The 10,574-nt window shown below is 54.3% G+C and overlaps 1 protein-coding gene across 6 annotated transcripts in view; it reads left to right on the top strand.

The window, feature by feature from the left end:
- VIPR1 (vasoactive intestinal peptide receptor 1) overlaps nt 1-2,747 on the top strand; it is a 31,278-nt gene extending 28,531 nt beyond the window's left edge. For all 6 annotated transcript variants that reach the window (XM_042235879.1, XM_042235881.1, XM_042235880.1 and 3 more), the window contains 3 exons: nt 243-372; nt 602-643; nt 1,322-2,747. In XM_042235879.1, the coding sequence (XP_042091813.1) occupies nt 243-372; nt 602-643; nt 1,322-1,513 (364 nt within the window). In that variant the 3' untranslated portion in view covers nt 1,514-2,747. The remainder of the gene's footprint in view (nt 1-242; nt 373-601; nt 644-1,321) is intronic.
- Nucleotides 2,748-10,574: the final 7,827 nt, after the last annotated feature.

Consider the following 10,574-nt stretch of genomic DNA (forward strand, 5'->3'; position numbering starts at 1 on the left):
TTCTGTGCTCTCCTCCAGGAAGTGAAATAGAGGGGTTACGCTCTCTCTCTCATGAGCCTGTTCAGGAGAGGAGGGCCAGGGGGCATGAGGATATAGGCACTGCAGATACGGAACAGAAACCTGTGGACGTAGGGCTGGTGAGAACCCACAGCCCATCCTCACACATCCCGCTCCGTGTCCCTGTCTTCTGTGCCCTCGTGTGTGGACATGCGTGCCCACTCCTGCCCCTCCCCTGTCCCCAGGAGATTGGCCAAGTCCACCCTTCTGCTGATCCCCCTGTTTGGCGTGCACTACATCATGTTCGCCTTCTTCCCCGACAACTTTAAGGCTGAAGTGAAAATGGTCTTTGAGCTCGTCGTGGGGTCTTTCCAGGTAGGAACTGTGGACGTAAGGCTGCATTCTTCTCTGGGCTTTAAGGGAGGGGATTCTCCTGGGGCCTTAGCCTCTTGCCCCTAGGTGCCAGTCTTTCCATTGTAATAAGTATCTATTAAGCACCTACTCTATGTTTAGCCCTTTGATTAACCAAGGGAACACAGGTGGGGCAGGGCTTGGGGCTCTCCGAGTCTGTCTACCTCACTTCTCCTGCTCCCTTCCTCCCCAGGGTTTCGTGGTGGCCATCCTCTACTGCTTCCTGAATGGCGAGGTAAGCCCCTCTCAGACCTTGGGGGCCAGGGAACAGAGTCTTGTAGCCCCAGGGTCCAAAAACCCTGATGTGCAGAGCAGAGAAGGGTCAAACCTTGCTATGCCAAAGGTGGTCCTCCGACTAGTACGTCAGTGATGGCACCTAGGACCTTGCTTAAAATGCTGATTTCTGGGACGACCCCGGACTTGCTGACTTTGAATCTGCTTTTAAGAAAATCTCCGGGGATTCATGTGATTCGTGAGAGAAGAGTGTGAGAAGTGCTGTGTTGGGTGGCTATGTGCAGTGTGAGCGAGGATGGTTGGAGGCAGCAAGAGAAGGTTGAGTCACTGTGGAGCCTGGTTACAAAGCAAAAAATCCACTTGGATGAGTTCAAGTGATTTAGAAGGCAAGGATCAGGAGACTAGCGTACAGCCACCCCGAGCAGCATCCCCCTCCCTCCCTAGACTGCGTTCTCTGATCCTCTCTGGCTCCTACCTCCCTCAACTCCAATCGCTTGATTTGACCTGGCTTCACCAAGGAGGTCCCATCTCTGCAGCGCCCAAAGCAGCATCTGGCCCCTCACATTAGACTCCTCAAGAGGATATGACTGACTGGCTCCGCATCCTAGATGGAGTATAGCCCAGTCAGCATGGCAGGAGGCTTCCTTGGGGCGGGCCTGACCACTCTCCCTTCTCCCAGGTGCAGGCAGAGCTGCGGCGGAAGTGGCGGCGCTGGCACCTGCAGGGCGTCTTGGGTTGGGACCCCAAATACCAGCACCCGTCCGCAGGCAGCAACGGGGCCACGTGCAGCACGCAGGTCTCCATGCTGACCCGCGTCAGCCCCGGTGCGGGCCGCTCCTCCAGCTTCCAGGCCGAAGTCTCCCTGGTCTGACCGCCAGGTGCCCAGGCGGGTGGGCGGCCCCTCTCGCCGGCACCGCCCGCCACCCCGCGTGGCACCGAGGGCAGAGACCTCTCGGGCGAGGTCAGCCCCAGCCCTGAGCTCAGGAGGCTTCCCAGGGCCCCCAGATCACTGTCCGGAAGCCCCTGGAGAACGCTGCCTTTGCGCCTGCCTGGAGAGACGAGGGTACATAGGTGGAGGAACGCTGGAAGCTCCTACCTGGAAGACGTGGGGTGAAGCTCAGTCTTCAGACTCCGCCCCCAAAGACTCCCTCCGCCAATTGAGGGCAAGAAATCTGCCTACTCTCTCCTGATTCCACCCCCGGTAGCTCTCGCGACCCATCCGACCCATCGGAGAAAGGCCACCGCCTATCCCCAGACAGTGCATTTGGGAGTGTGCTGTTATCTCAGGCGACAAGGGTACAGCCCTGAAAGGCCACCTGCCACCACCACCTAGACAGTGCCTGAACAGTGCCACCGCTGACATCAGGTTCTTTTGGGTTAAGCAACACCATTCAGGCATCTCTCCAAACATGCAGTCCCCTCCCTCAGTGCCTCCTCATAGCTGCCAGCTCTTCGCAGTGAATGAGTTTTTCTGCCTCCAGCAGGTGCGGTTGTAAACAAGGAGTTTTTAGTTTGGGGAGGGCAGCTGTCTCCATAGTCCCTGCTAAGGTGGAGTTGCCCCGGGGTGGCTGGACCAGTTCCAGAAGATTACCTCCAGCCCTACCGATCCTCATGGGCTTTGAGAGCTGCCCACCAATGTGCCAACTATTAGCACCAGGCTCAGAGATGATGGACGCTCACAGGCCCCTTCATCCTCACAGCAACCCAGCAAGGTGGGCACTAGATCACAGTGAGCCTCACACAGAGCAGGTACCTCACCTTGTCACACAGACAGGATTTGAACTCAGATCTTGCTGATGGGAAAGTGAAAGCACCGACTTTTATGCTGCCTTTTATATATTGTAACCAGCTGGATCCTCTTGCTTATTTGTATCACCATTGATATTATTATTAGCACCATCCCCAAACCCCATTCCCATTCTCCCCAGAGTGTGGCTGAGGAGTCCTCTGGCCCGTGTATCCTCTGAACAAGAGCCTGGGGGTTGTCACAGCCTGTATCTTCCCTGCACCCCTGTGGCCACACGGCTTGCTACCCACGCCCCAGCCAGAAGATCCCCTCGGGACTGCAAACAGGCTTGTGCAACAATAAACACCGGGTTGGATTATCCTGGTTTTCCTGGTGGTTGGTGTTCCCATGTGGGATAAAATGGGGACCAGCTTCCAACTCGTGGCCAACCCCCACACCCCCCATTCCAAGGAGGGCTGGTCAAAATCGTCACCAAAGTCAGACGCCACCACCCCTCTGGCTTCCATGTGAGGAACACACAGTTCTAAGGGCTTTCAACTCACATATTGCTCAGGGTACCCTCTCTCCTCTGAGGGTGGTGACGTTATATCCCGTCCTTGTTGTGTCCCCCTGCCCCCTAAATCCAACCAAGAAGAGACAGTTCTATTCTTGGAACTATACAAAACAGCTGACAGAGCTGTCCGCAGTCCCAGAAATGGTTACGTCTGGGCACCAACGCCCAAGGAGCACACAGGTCATGAGATGACCATGTTGCCGTTGTCCAGGTGGCAGAGGACAGAATAAATGTCACCAAAAACAGACAATACCTCTAATAGGTTTAAACACAGAGGCTGCAGGGTGAAGAAGATGATGCTGGTCAGAAAGGGATGGATTCAAAGCCATTGCTCCAGTTGACCTCCTTGTGTTCCTCTTCCTGCAAACTTTCTGCCTGGTCCTGGCCCAGTCACCACTCTGCCTAAAATCCCTCCATTAGTGAGTCATATCTGGGAAGAGAAGCAGAGTTATCATCCAGGAGGATGGAAAGAGAGAGAGAGACCCAAGACAGGGACAAATAAAAAAGGACAGAGGTGGGGCCCTGCCACACCCACAACTCCCCCCTCCTGCCAGGGGTTGAGGGGCATCCAGGAATGGAGAGAAGTTGAGACACTTCTCTCAAGAAGTTGAGTTCCTGGCCAGCAGAGGTCATGAGCAGACATCCTAGTTTGTGTATGAACTGGGAGTAGAATAGGGGTGACCACGAGCAGAATTTCTCCTGCACCCCCTCTTTCCTCCAGCTCGCCAGTACCTTTCCTGCCTTTCTGGGCACTGTCAGACCAGACCAGCTCATCTCTATCGCCACCTGGTGGGTGCCTCGAGGACTTCACCAAGGTTGGCCTTCAGTTCAGTTCAGGTCAGTTCAGTGGCTCAGTCCTGTCAGACTCTTTGCGACCCCATGAATCCATGAATCGCAGCACGCCAGGCCTCCCTGTCCATCACCAACCCCCGGAGTTCACTCAGACTCACGTCCATCGAGTCAGTGATGCCATCCAGCCATCTCATCCTCTGTCGTCCCCTTCTCCTCCTGCCCCCAATCCCTCCCAGCATCAGAGTCTTTTCCAGTGAGTCAACTCTTCGCATGAGGTGGCCAAAGTATTGGAGTTTCAGCTTTAGCATCATTCCTTCCAAAGAAACCCCAGGGCTGATCTCCTTCAGAATGGACTGGTTGGATCTCCTTGGAGTCCAAGGGACTCTCAGGAGTCTTCTCCAACACCACAGTTCAAACACATCAATTCTTCGGTGCTCAGCCTTCTTCACAGTCCAACTCTCACATCCATACATGACCACAGGAAAAACCATAGCCTTGACTAGACGGACCTTAGTCGGCAAAGTACTGTCTCTGCTTTTGAATATGCTATCTAGGTTGGTCATAAGTTTTCTTCCAAAGAGTAAGCGTCTTTTAATTTCATGGCTGCAGTCACCATCTGCAGTAATTTTGGCCTTAGGGACCCAAATACCTGAGTGGAGGGCCCTCCCCAGAAGGCCAGGTGACAGAGAGGTCAGGCCTCACTCCTCAGATCCATTTCAGAATGAGATTCAAGAGAGAGAGGAGGTGGTGAGGACACAGGGCTGATGATCCCAGAGACAGCTTGGGATGAAGGAGACCCAGGATGGGCCCTCCAACCAAGCCCTTGTGACAGTGTTTCCAGCCCCAGACCCAGCTGTGACCCCAGGTAGAACCAGACCTCTGGTAGCCTGCAGGCGAGGCCCTGGCCCTTGACCACATCTGACCCCAGACCCTAAGGGCAAAGCCCAGTTAACTCAGGTGGACTCATTCTGGGAAGACAAAGACAAGTAGCGCCGCACCCCCCCCACCATCCTGGCACAGACTGCCATCATGTGGACGACTCCTGCCACTCCAGGGGGCAGGATGCCCAAGGAGGGTGACCAGTCTGCCAGTAGAATGGATAAGGAGCATCTTCCAGGTGAGGGGTACTTCCTGAGAACTAGGGAGGAGTCGCCAGATCCCAAGGGAGCAGAAGAGGTGCCAGAATCACCTGAATCCAAGCAAGCAAGGACAGAGGGCTCTTGGCAGCAGGAATTCAGTGGGGGCTTCTTAAATGAAGCCAAAGGGATGAGGGTGGGTTGGGGCAGACCACTCTGGCTGCTGAGAAGAACCCCAGGGGCGGGCCAAGGAAAAGCTGCCAGTCCATCATCCAGATGGGGAGGACCTGGTTTGGAACATGCTGAAGTAAGGTCTGTGGGGTACCTGGGAGAAGACCCAAGACTGCTGGAACCCGATCTAAGGGGCCAGAGCCCAGGCAGGAGGCAGGGAGAGCAGAGCAGCCCCCGGGGGTGGGCTCAGGGAATTTATATCCCCAGGCACCTCCGCCTGGGGGGCAGGCAGGGGTGGTTGGAGTGAAGAGCTGGTATCAGTGCCTCAGTTCCCATCACTTGCCCAGGGCCTGTTTTAGGCAATGACACCCCACCCCACCCCCCGCTCCTTGCTGTTCCCTCCATGTGGGAACAGGAACTGCTCTTATCTCTCCCGGGGGAGGGGGCCGGAGCCACAGCTGGCAGTCATTAAACACCCTGATCAGGCCAGGGATGGCTGAGATATTAATAGCCAGGAGTCGATGGCCTGGGAGACGCAGCCTCCCAGAAAAAGGGACAGAACCCTCTGCAGGCCATGGGGGGATGAGGAAGATGGGTTAGGAGGCCATCCAGGCAATGCCCCAGACCCCAGGCAGGACAGATGAAATCCAGAGAGGAGGGAAGGGACTTGGGATCGCCAGTAAGTCATCAGTGCAGCCCAGCCTTGAACTCAGTTCTCACAGCCCCAGAACCCTGCCTGATTATATGAACTGTCATAGGTCAGATTCATGTGGCTGCCCTGTACAGAAACCTAAACGCAGACCTAATTGGTGAGCCTGAATCTTTATTGTCTTTATTTCAAAATCTTGATTGATTTTTTTGTTCATTTTGTGCTTTGACATTAGTTTTGATTTTTAAAAAATATTACATTAAAATACTTATCCTGATTACCACTGAGTTTTTTGCAACCCCCTTAAGTTTTGCATCCAAAAACAGTGCCTCACTTGCTTCACCCAGCCCAATTCCCAGAGGTCCCAGTGTCTCTGAGCTCAGCATATTGACATGGAAAAAACTTTGAAGGGTTCTGAGCCAGCCCCTATGTGGCCTAGAGGGAAGGGGTCCTGCCAGGGTGATGCCCACTAGAAGTAGGGAGCTCCAAGATTAATTCAGAAGCTCGATAAATGTCAATTTAGACCTGGGTGTTTCCTACCTGTCCACTCTACCATCCTCAATGTGTTGACTTTTGTCCTCAGATTTATTGTCTCTTGATTGCAAGATGGTTGCTGTTGCTCCAAGCATCACATTCTCACAGGACCTCATTCACTGGCAGGGAGGAGAGTGCTTCCTGTGTGTCTCTTTCTGTCAGGAAAATAAGGTATCCCAGAACCTACTTTCTATATACTCTCTTCAGGCTCCTTGGCTAGGACTAGGTCACACACGCAAGCCCTGGCTGTAAGAGAGACCAGGCTTCCAGAGGCAAGTTCATCTAATAAGGAAGAAGGATGAATCTGATAGAGGAAGATAGCTATTGAGTAGGCAACCAACAGAGTCTGACTCTCAGTCTTCTTTGCGATGCCTCTTTGGGTAAGTGTATGGCCCTCTGTATTCCCTCCATCTGAGCCTGGGGGTGTGGTAGATGGCAGAGGAGAGGAAGCCAAACCAGTGACGGGTCAGTGGTCAGACCTATAGAACATTCCAAGTCTCTGTGCAAAAAGAGATTTTAGACATTTATCATTTATTTATATACTTGGTTGTACCAGGTTGCAGCATTTGGGATCTTGTTCCCTGGGACTGAACCCAGATTCCCCTGCATTAGGAGCACAGTCTTAGCCACCTGACCACAAGGGAAGTCCCAGACAGAGATTGAAAGTAGGAAAGTAAACGTGTATGAAAGTCTGGAAGAATGGAAACCTGGCTTCATGGGCACACCACCCCAGCTGCTACCTTGAAGGAAATTATTGTCAGTGTCCGAGTTGCACATCCATTAAACTGGTGACAAGGAAGAGGAGCGTAGCGTGCTGCTGTGGCAAAAAGACACATCTGCCAGATCCCACCCAGCAGCTGCCACGCCACAGGAAGAGAGGCCCCCACTCCCCTTCTGCCTTCCACTTTCTCCCAAAGAGCTTCCCTCTAAGTTGCATCTGAATTCTCAGCCATCAGGGTGTCTGGGCCTTCTAGCTTCTGCAACCCAGGGAAATATGGAGGGGGCCAGGGAGGGGACACCAAGGGCCACTGGGCCGTTTCTAGCACAGAGGCTCAGGTGACTTTGCCTGAGTCCCCAGAAATCAGAGCCCATGACCAGGAACCAGGAACAGGGAACAGAGAAATATGACACAGGGAAACCTAGAGCACCAAAGCTCCAGGTGGGTTATCGAGCTGGTCGCCGCTCTGCCAGTGGGAACTCGTGTCCATGGGGACCCTCCAAGGAGTGCCTCACACTGCTGGGCAGGGCAGGACCGAGTGTAAGCAGATGCCTGCCGTTGTCCCGCACTGACTCTGGAGGCCCTGGGGCAGAAAGCAAGAGCTGTGTGGGACAGCTGAGGTGGGGTCAGTCCCGTCTTTTCTGCAGGAGCGGCAGAGGTAGGTGAAGAAGACACGAGGCAGAGCCCAATACAGGTGGCCTTGTGGCAGGAGAGAAAGAAGCCTGGCACAAAGCTAGGCTAGAGTCTTCTCAGGTCTCAGTGGACATTCACGGTGGCCAGGTACTCACGGGCTCCCAGCCTGTTCTCTCTGCTCTAGGCCCCATCTCAATTCACTCTGGCTCCTCAGACCCCTCCAGCCCCAGCCATCTCTCCATTCCCACCCTGGGGATGAGCTGCTCTTACCTCCGCACTGGGCCCAGCAGTGCTGAGACAGGTCCACAGGTCCCCACTCAGCCACCTTCCCCGTGCCCCATGGAGCAGAGGAACTTCTGGAAGCTTCCAGGCCTCTGGGAGTGGAAGGAGGTTTGGGAGAAGGTGCCTACTCTGACCTTCTTGCCTTCAAATCTGTAGCTCCACTGTTTTTACCCAGCAGGGCCCCCTGAGAGCCACAGGCTGCCTGGTGCGGGGCAGGGGAGGCTGTCTTCCAACGCAGAGGGGGACACACCCGCCTCTAGCTTCGGTTTTCAATTCCTTTCCCTTCAAGGTTTTGTCCCAGAGAATGAAACCTAAACCAGGATCTGAGAGATGTGTCCCCTCCCCTTCCCATCACTCACCGAAGCTGGGTTTTCCTCCCCACCTCCATCCTGCCCCCATTCTCCCCCTGTCCTCCCCTGATCCTCAGCCCCTCATCCTCCTTCCTTCCATCCTCCCCTCCCCACATCCTCCCTGCTCCCAGAGATGGCTTCACCCCTCCCCACCCCTTCCCTGGTTGTCATGGTAGAAGGGCTTCAAAGGAGTGGGATTTCAAGGCTTAGGGCATGAGAATGATACCGGTTTATTATTTTCACAGTATTAACGTCATTCTGTTCACTCAGCAAATAGTGACTGAGCTCTTGCTGTGTGCACTGTTCTAAACAGAGACCAAGGCAGAGGTCCTGTGCTCATAGAGCTGAGCCTCCGATGGAGGAGTCAATAAATAAGAGAGGAAAATTATCGAATAAAGAAGGCAAGAAGGGCTTGGGGAAGGGGTGCTCCGTTGGTTGGGGTGGTTGGACAAGGTCACCCCAAAGGGTGGCACAGTGACAGGCTGTTTCCCTTTCCTGGTCATCAGAGGATTTTAAATGATATATGTCAGAGCTGGGGCCCGGAGACTTTGAGGTCCAGGTCAAAAGATCCAGTCCCCTGCCTGTGCAGCAGCAGCCCTGACAGTATGTGAGAGCTACATCCTGGCCTTGGGGCCTCAATGCCATCGGAACCTCCCCTAAGCAGGGGCTCCAGTGCCCACAGCTCGCATGGTCACTGGGAGGGGATACCTGCTTGGACACGGGGAGAGTTGTTCCTTGGAGCTACACTGTGGCAGTAACCCGGTCCAGAGATTCCATCTGGGTGTGGGGGCCGAGAGGCAACCCCCCCACCAACACCCAACACCAGTTCAGTGTCCTCTGTGCCAAGTGACAGAGAACAGATCGCTCTTGAAAAGACTAATATTTACTCTTCAAATGGGCGCTGGCACAGGCTATTTCCTGCAACTGGCGACGGGCTCACCCCATGGGCTGGACACGACAAGAGGCGTTCCGGGAGACAGGCTGATGTCTCCGCGGACACCAGCTGCCCCGAACGAGACAGTGTCTTTGAGATGGGGACGGCACGTTCCACAGTCCCATCTTGTCATCTCACCTCTGCTTACGCACCTTCATGGTGGGGTGCTCACGACCTCCCTGGGCACTGTTGGACAGCCCTGTGAGAAAGTGCATCCTTGTTCTGGCCCTGTGTTCCTCACTTTCAGCCCTCGCTCTCATCCCTGGGGCCTCAGAAAATGTGCCTGGAACAACCCCTCAGGGCAGGCATGGTCCTGGTCCCCTTCTTGCCTCCCAGCTCCAGCCCCCTCCAGTTTCGCTTCCCCAGGGCTCACTCTGCTGGCCCTGGAGCCGGGACAGGCTATTTATGGGGTGGGAGGGAGACTTGCCTGGGGCACACCTCTGTTCCCTGCAGCTGTGTGCTCTCTGTCCCCGTGAGAGCCCTTTAGCGAGTGCCTCCTGTGGGAAAGAACCTCCGCCAGGAAACTCTTGGTCAGACGGCCTGAATCTAAGAAGGAGAGGGTCCCTGGTGGCCAGAGTCAGCTCCCACCCACCTACGTTCCCTCTCTGCCAGCCCCTCCTCTCTGTTCTCTCCCCTCCCCCTGCCCCCATGGGTCCCAGAAACCATCCCCACCCATTACAACCCCTGGGCTTGGCTCAAGCTCCCCAGTGGAGCCCAGGAGGCTGAAACACTCCAGGAGCACATGGGCCTTCGGAGAACCCAGAGGCAGGCCCTGTCAACCTGTGAAGTCCAGTCAGGCCAGGGCACCCTGGAAAGATCTCCAGGGGCAACACAGTCCCCCTGGTTCTTCCAGGGCTCTCAGACCTAACTGCTGACTCTAGCCAGTCCTCTTTTTTTCCGTTGTTGTTTGGTTGGTGGTTTTTTTTAATTCCTTATTTTCTCTATGCGTGCTAAGTCGCTTCAGTTGTGTCCAACTCTTTGCGACCCCAGGGACTATAGCCCTTTATAGTCCTCCTGTCAGGGGACAGGCTCCTCTGTCCATGGAGATTCTCCAGGCAAGAATACTGGAGTGGGTTGCCGTGCCCTCCTCCAAGGGATTTTCCCAACCCAGGGATCGAACCCGTGTCTCTTACGTTTTCTGTATTTACCTAACTCCCAAACTTCTGACTCCCTATAGGCAACCATTCAGATGAAATTGACATGTATCTTTCGGAGTATATTCTTAGGAAATATGTCATCATTTTGTGCACATATGTTTCTAATTTGTATAAATGTCATTTTTTTGCTGTGTGCTACATTCTGAAGATGTATCCATGCGGCTCCATCTAAATCTGGCTCTTCTGCCTCCTGCTCACTGCCCCACAGTAAGCCTGCATGATTTATCCGTCACAGTAGACATACTGGTTGCTTTCTGCCAACAAAAGTAATGCTTCAGTAAACATTTCTCCTCATACGTGTCCCCTTAAGAATCTGTGTAAGAATTTCCCAGGGAC

This window comes from Ovis aries, chromosome 19 (assembly GCF_016772045.2).
Source record: "Ovis aries strain OAR_USU_Benz2616 breed Rambouillet chromosome 19, ARS-UI_Ramb_v3.0, whole genome shotgun sequence".
In the NCBI taxonomy this organism is placed as follows: Eukaryota; Metazoa; Chordata; class Mammalia; order Artiodactyla; family Bovidae; genus Ovis; species Ovis aries.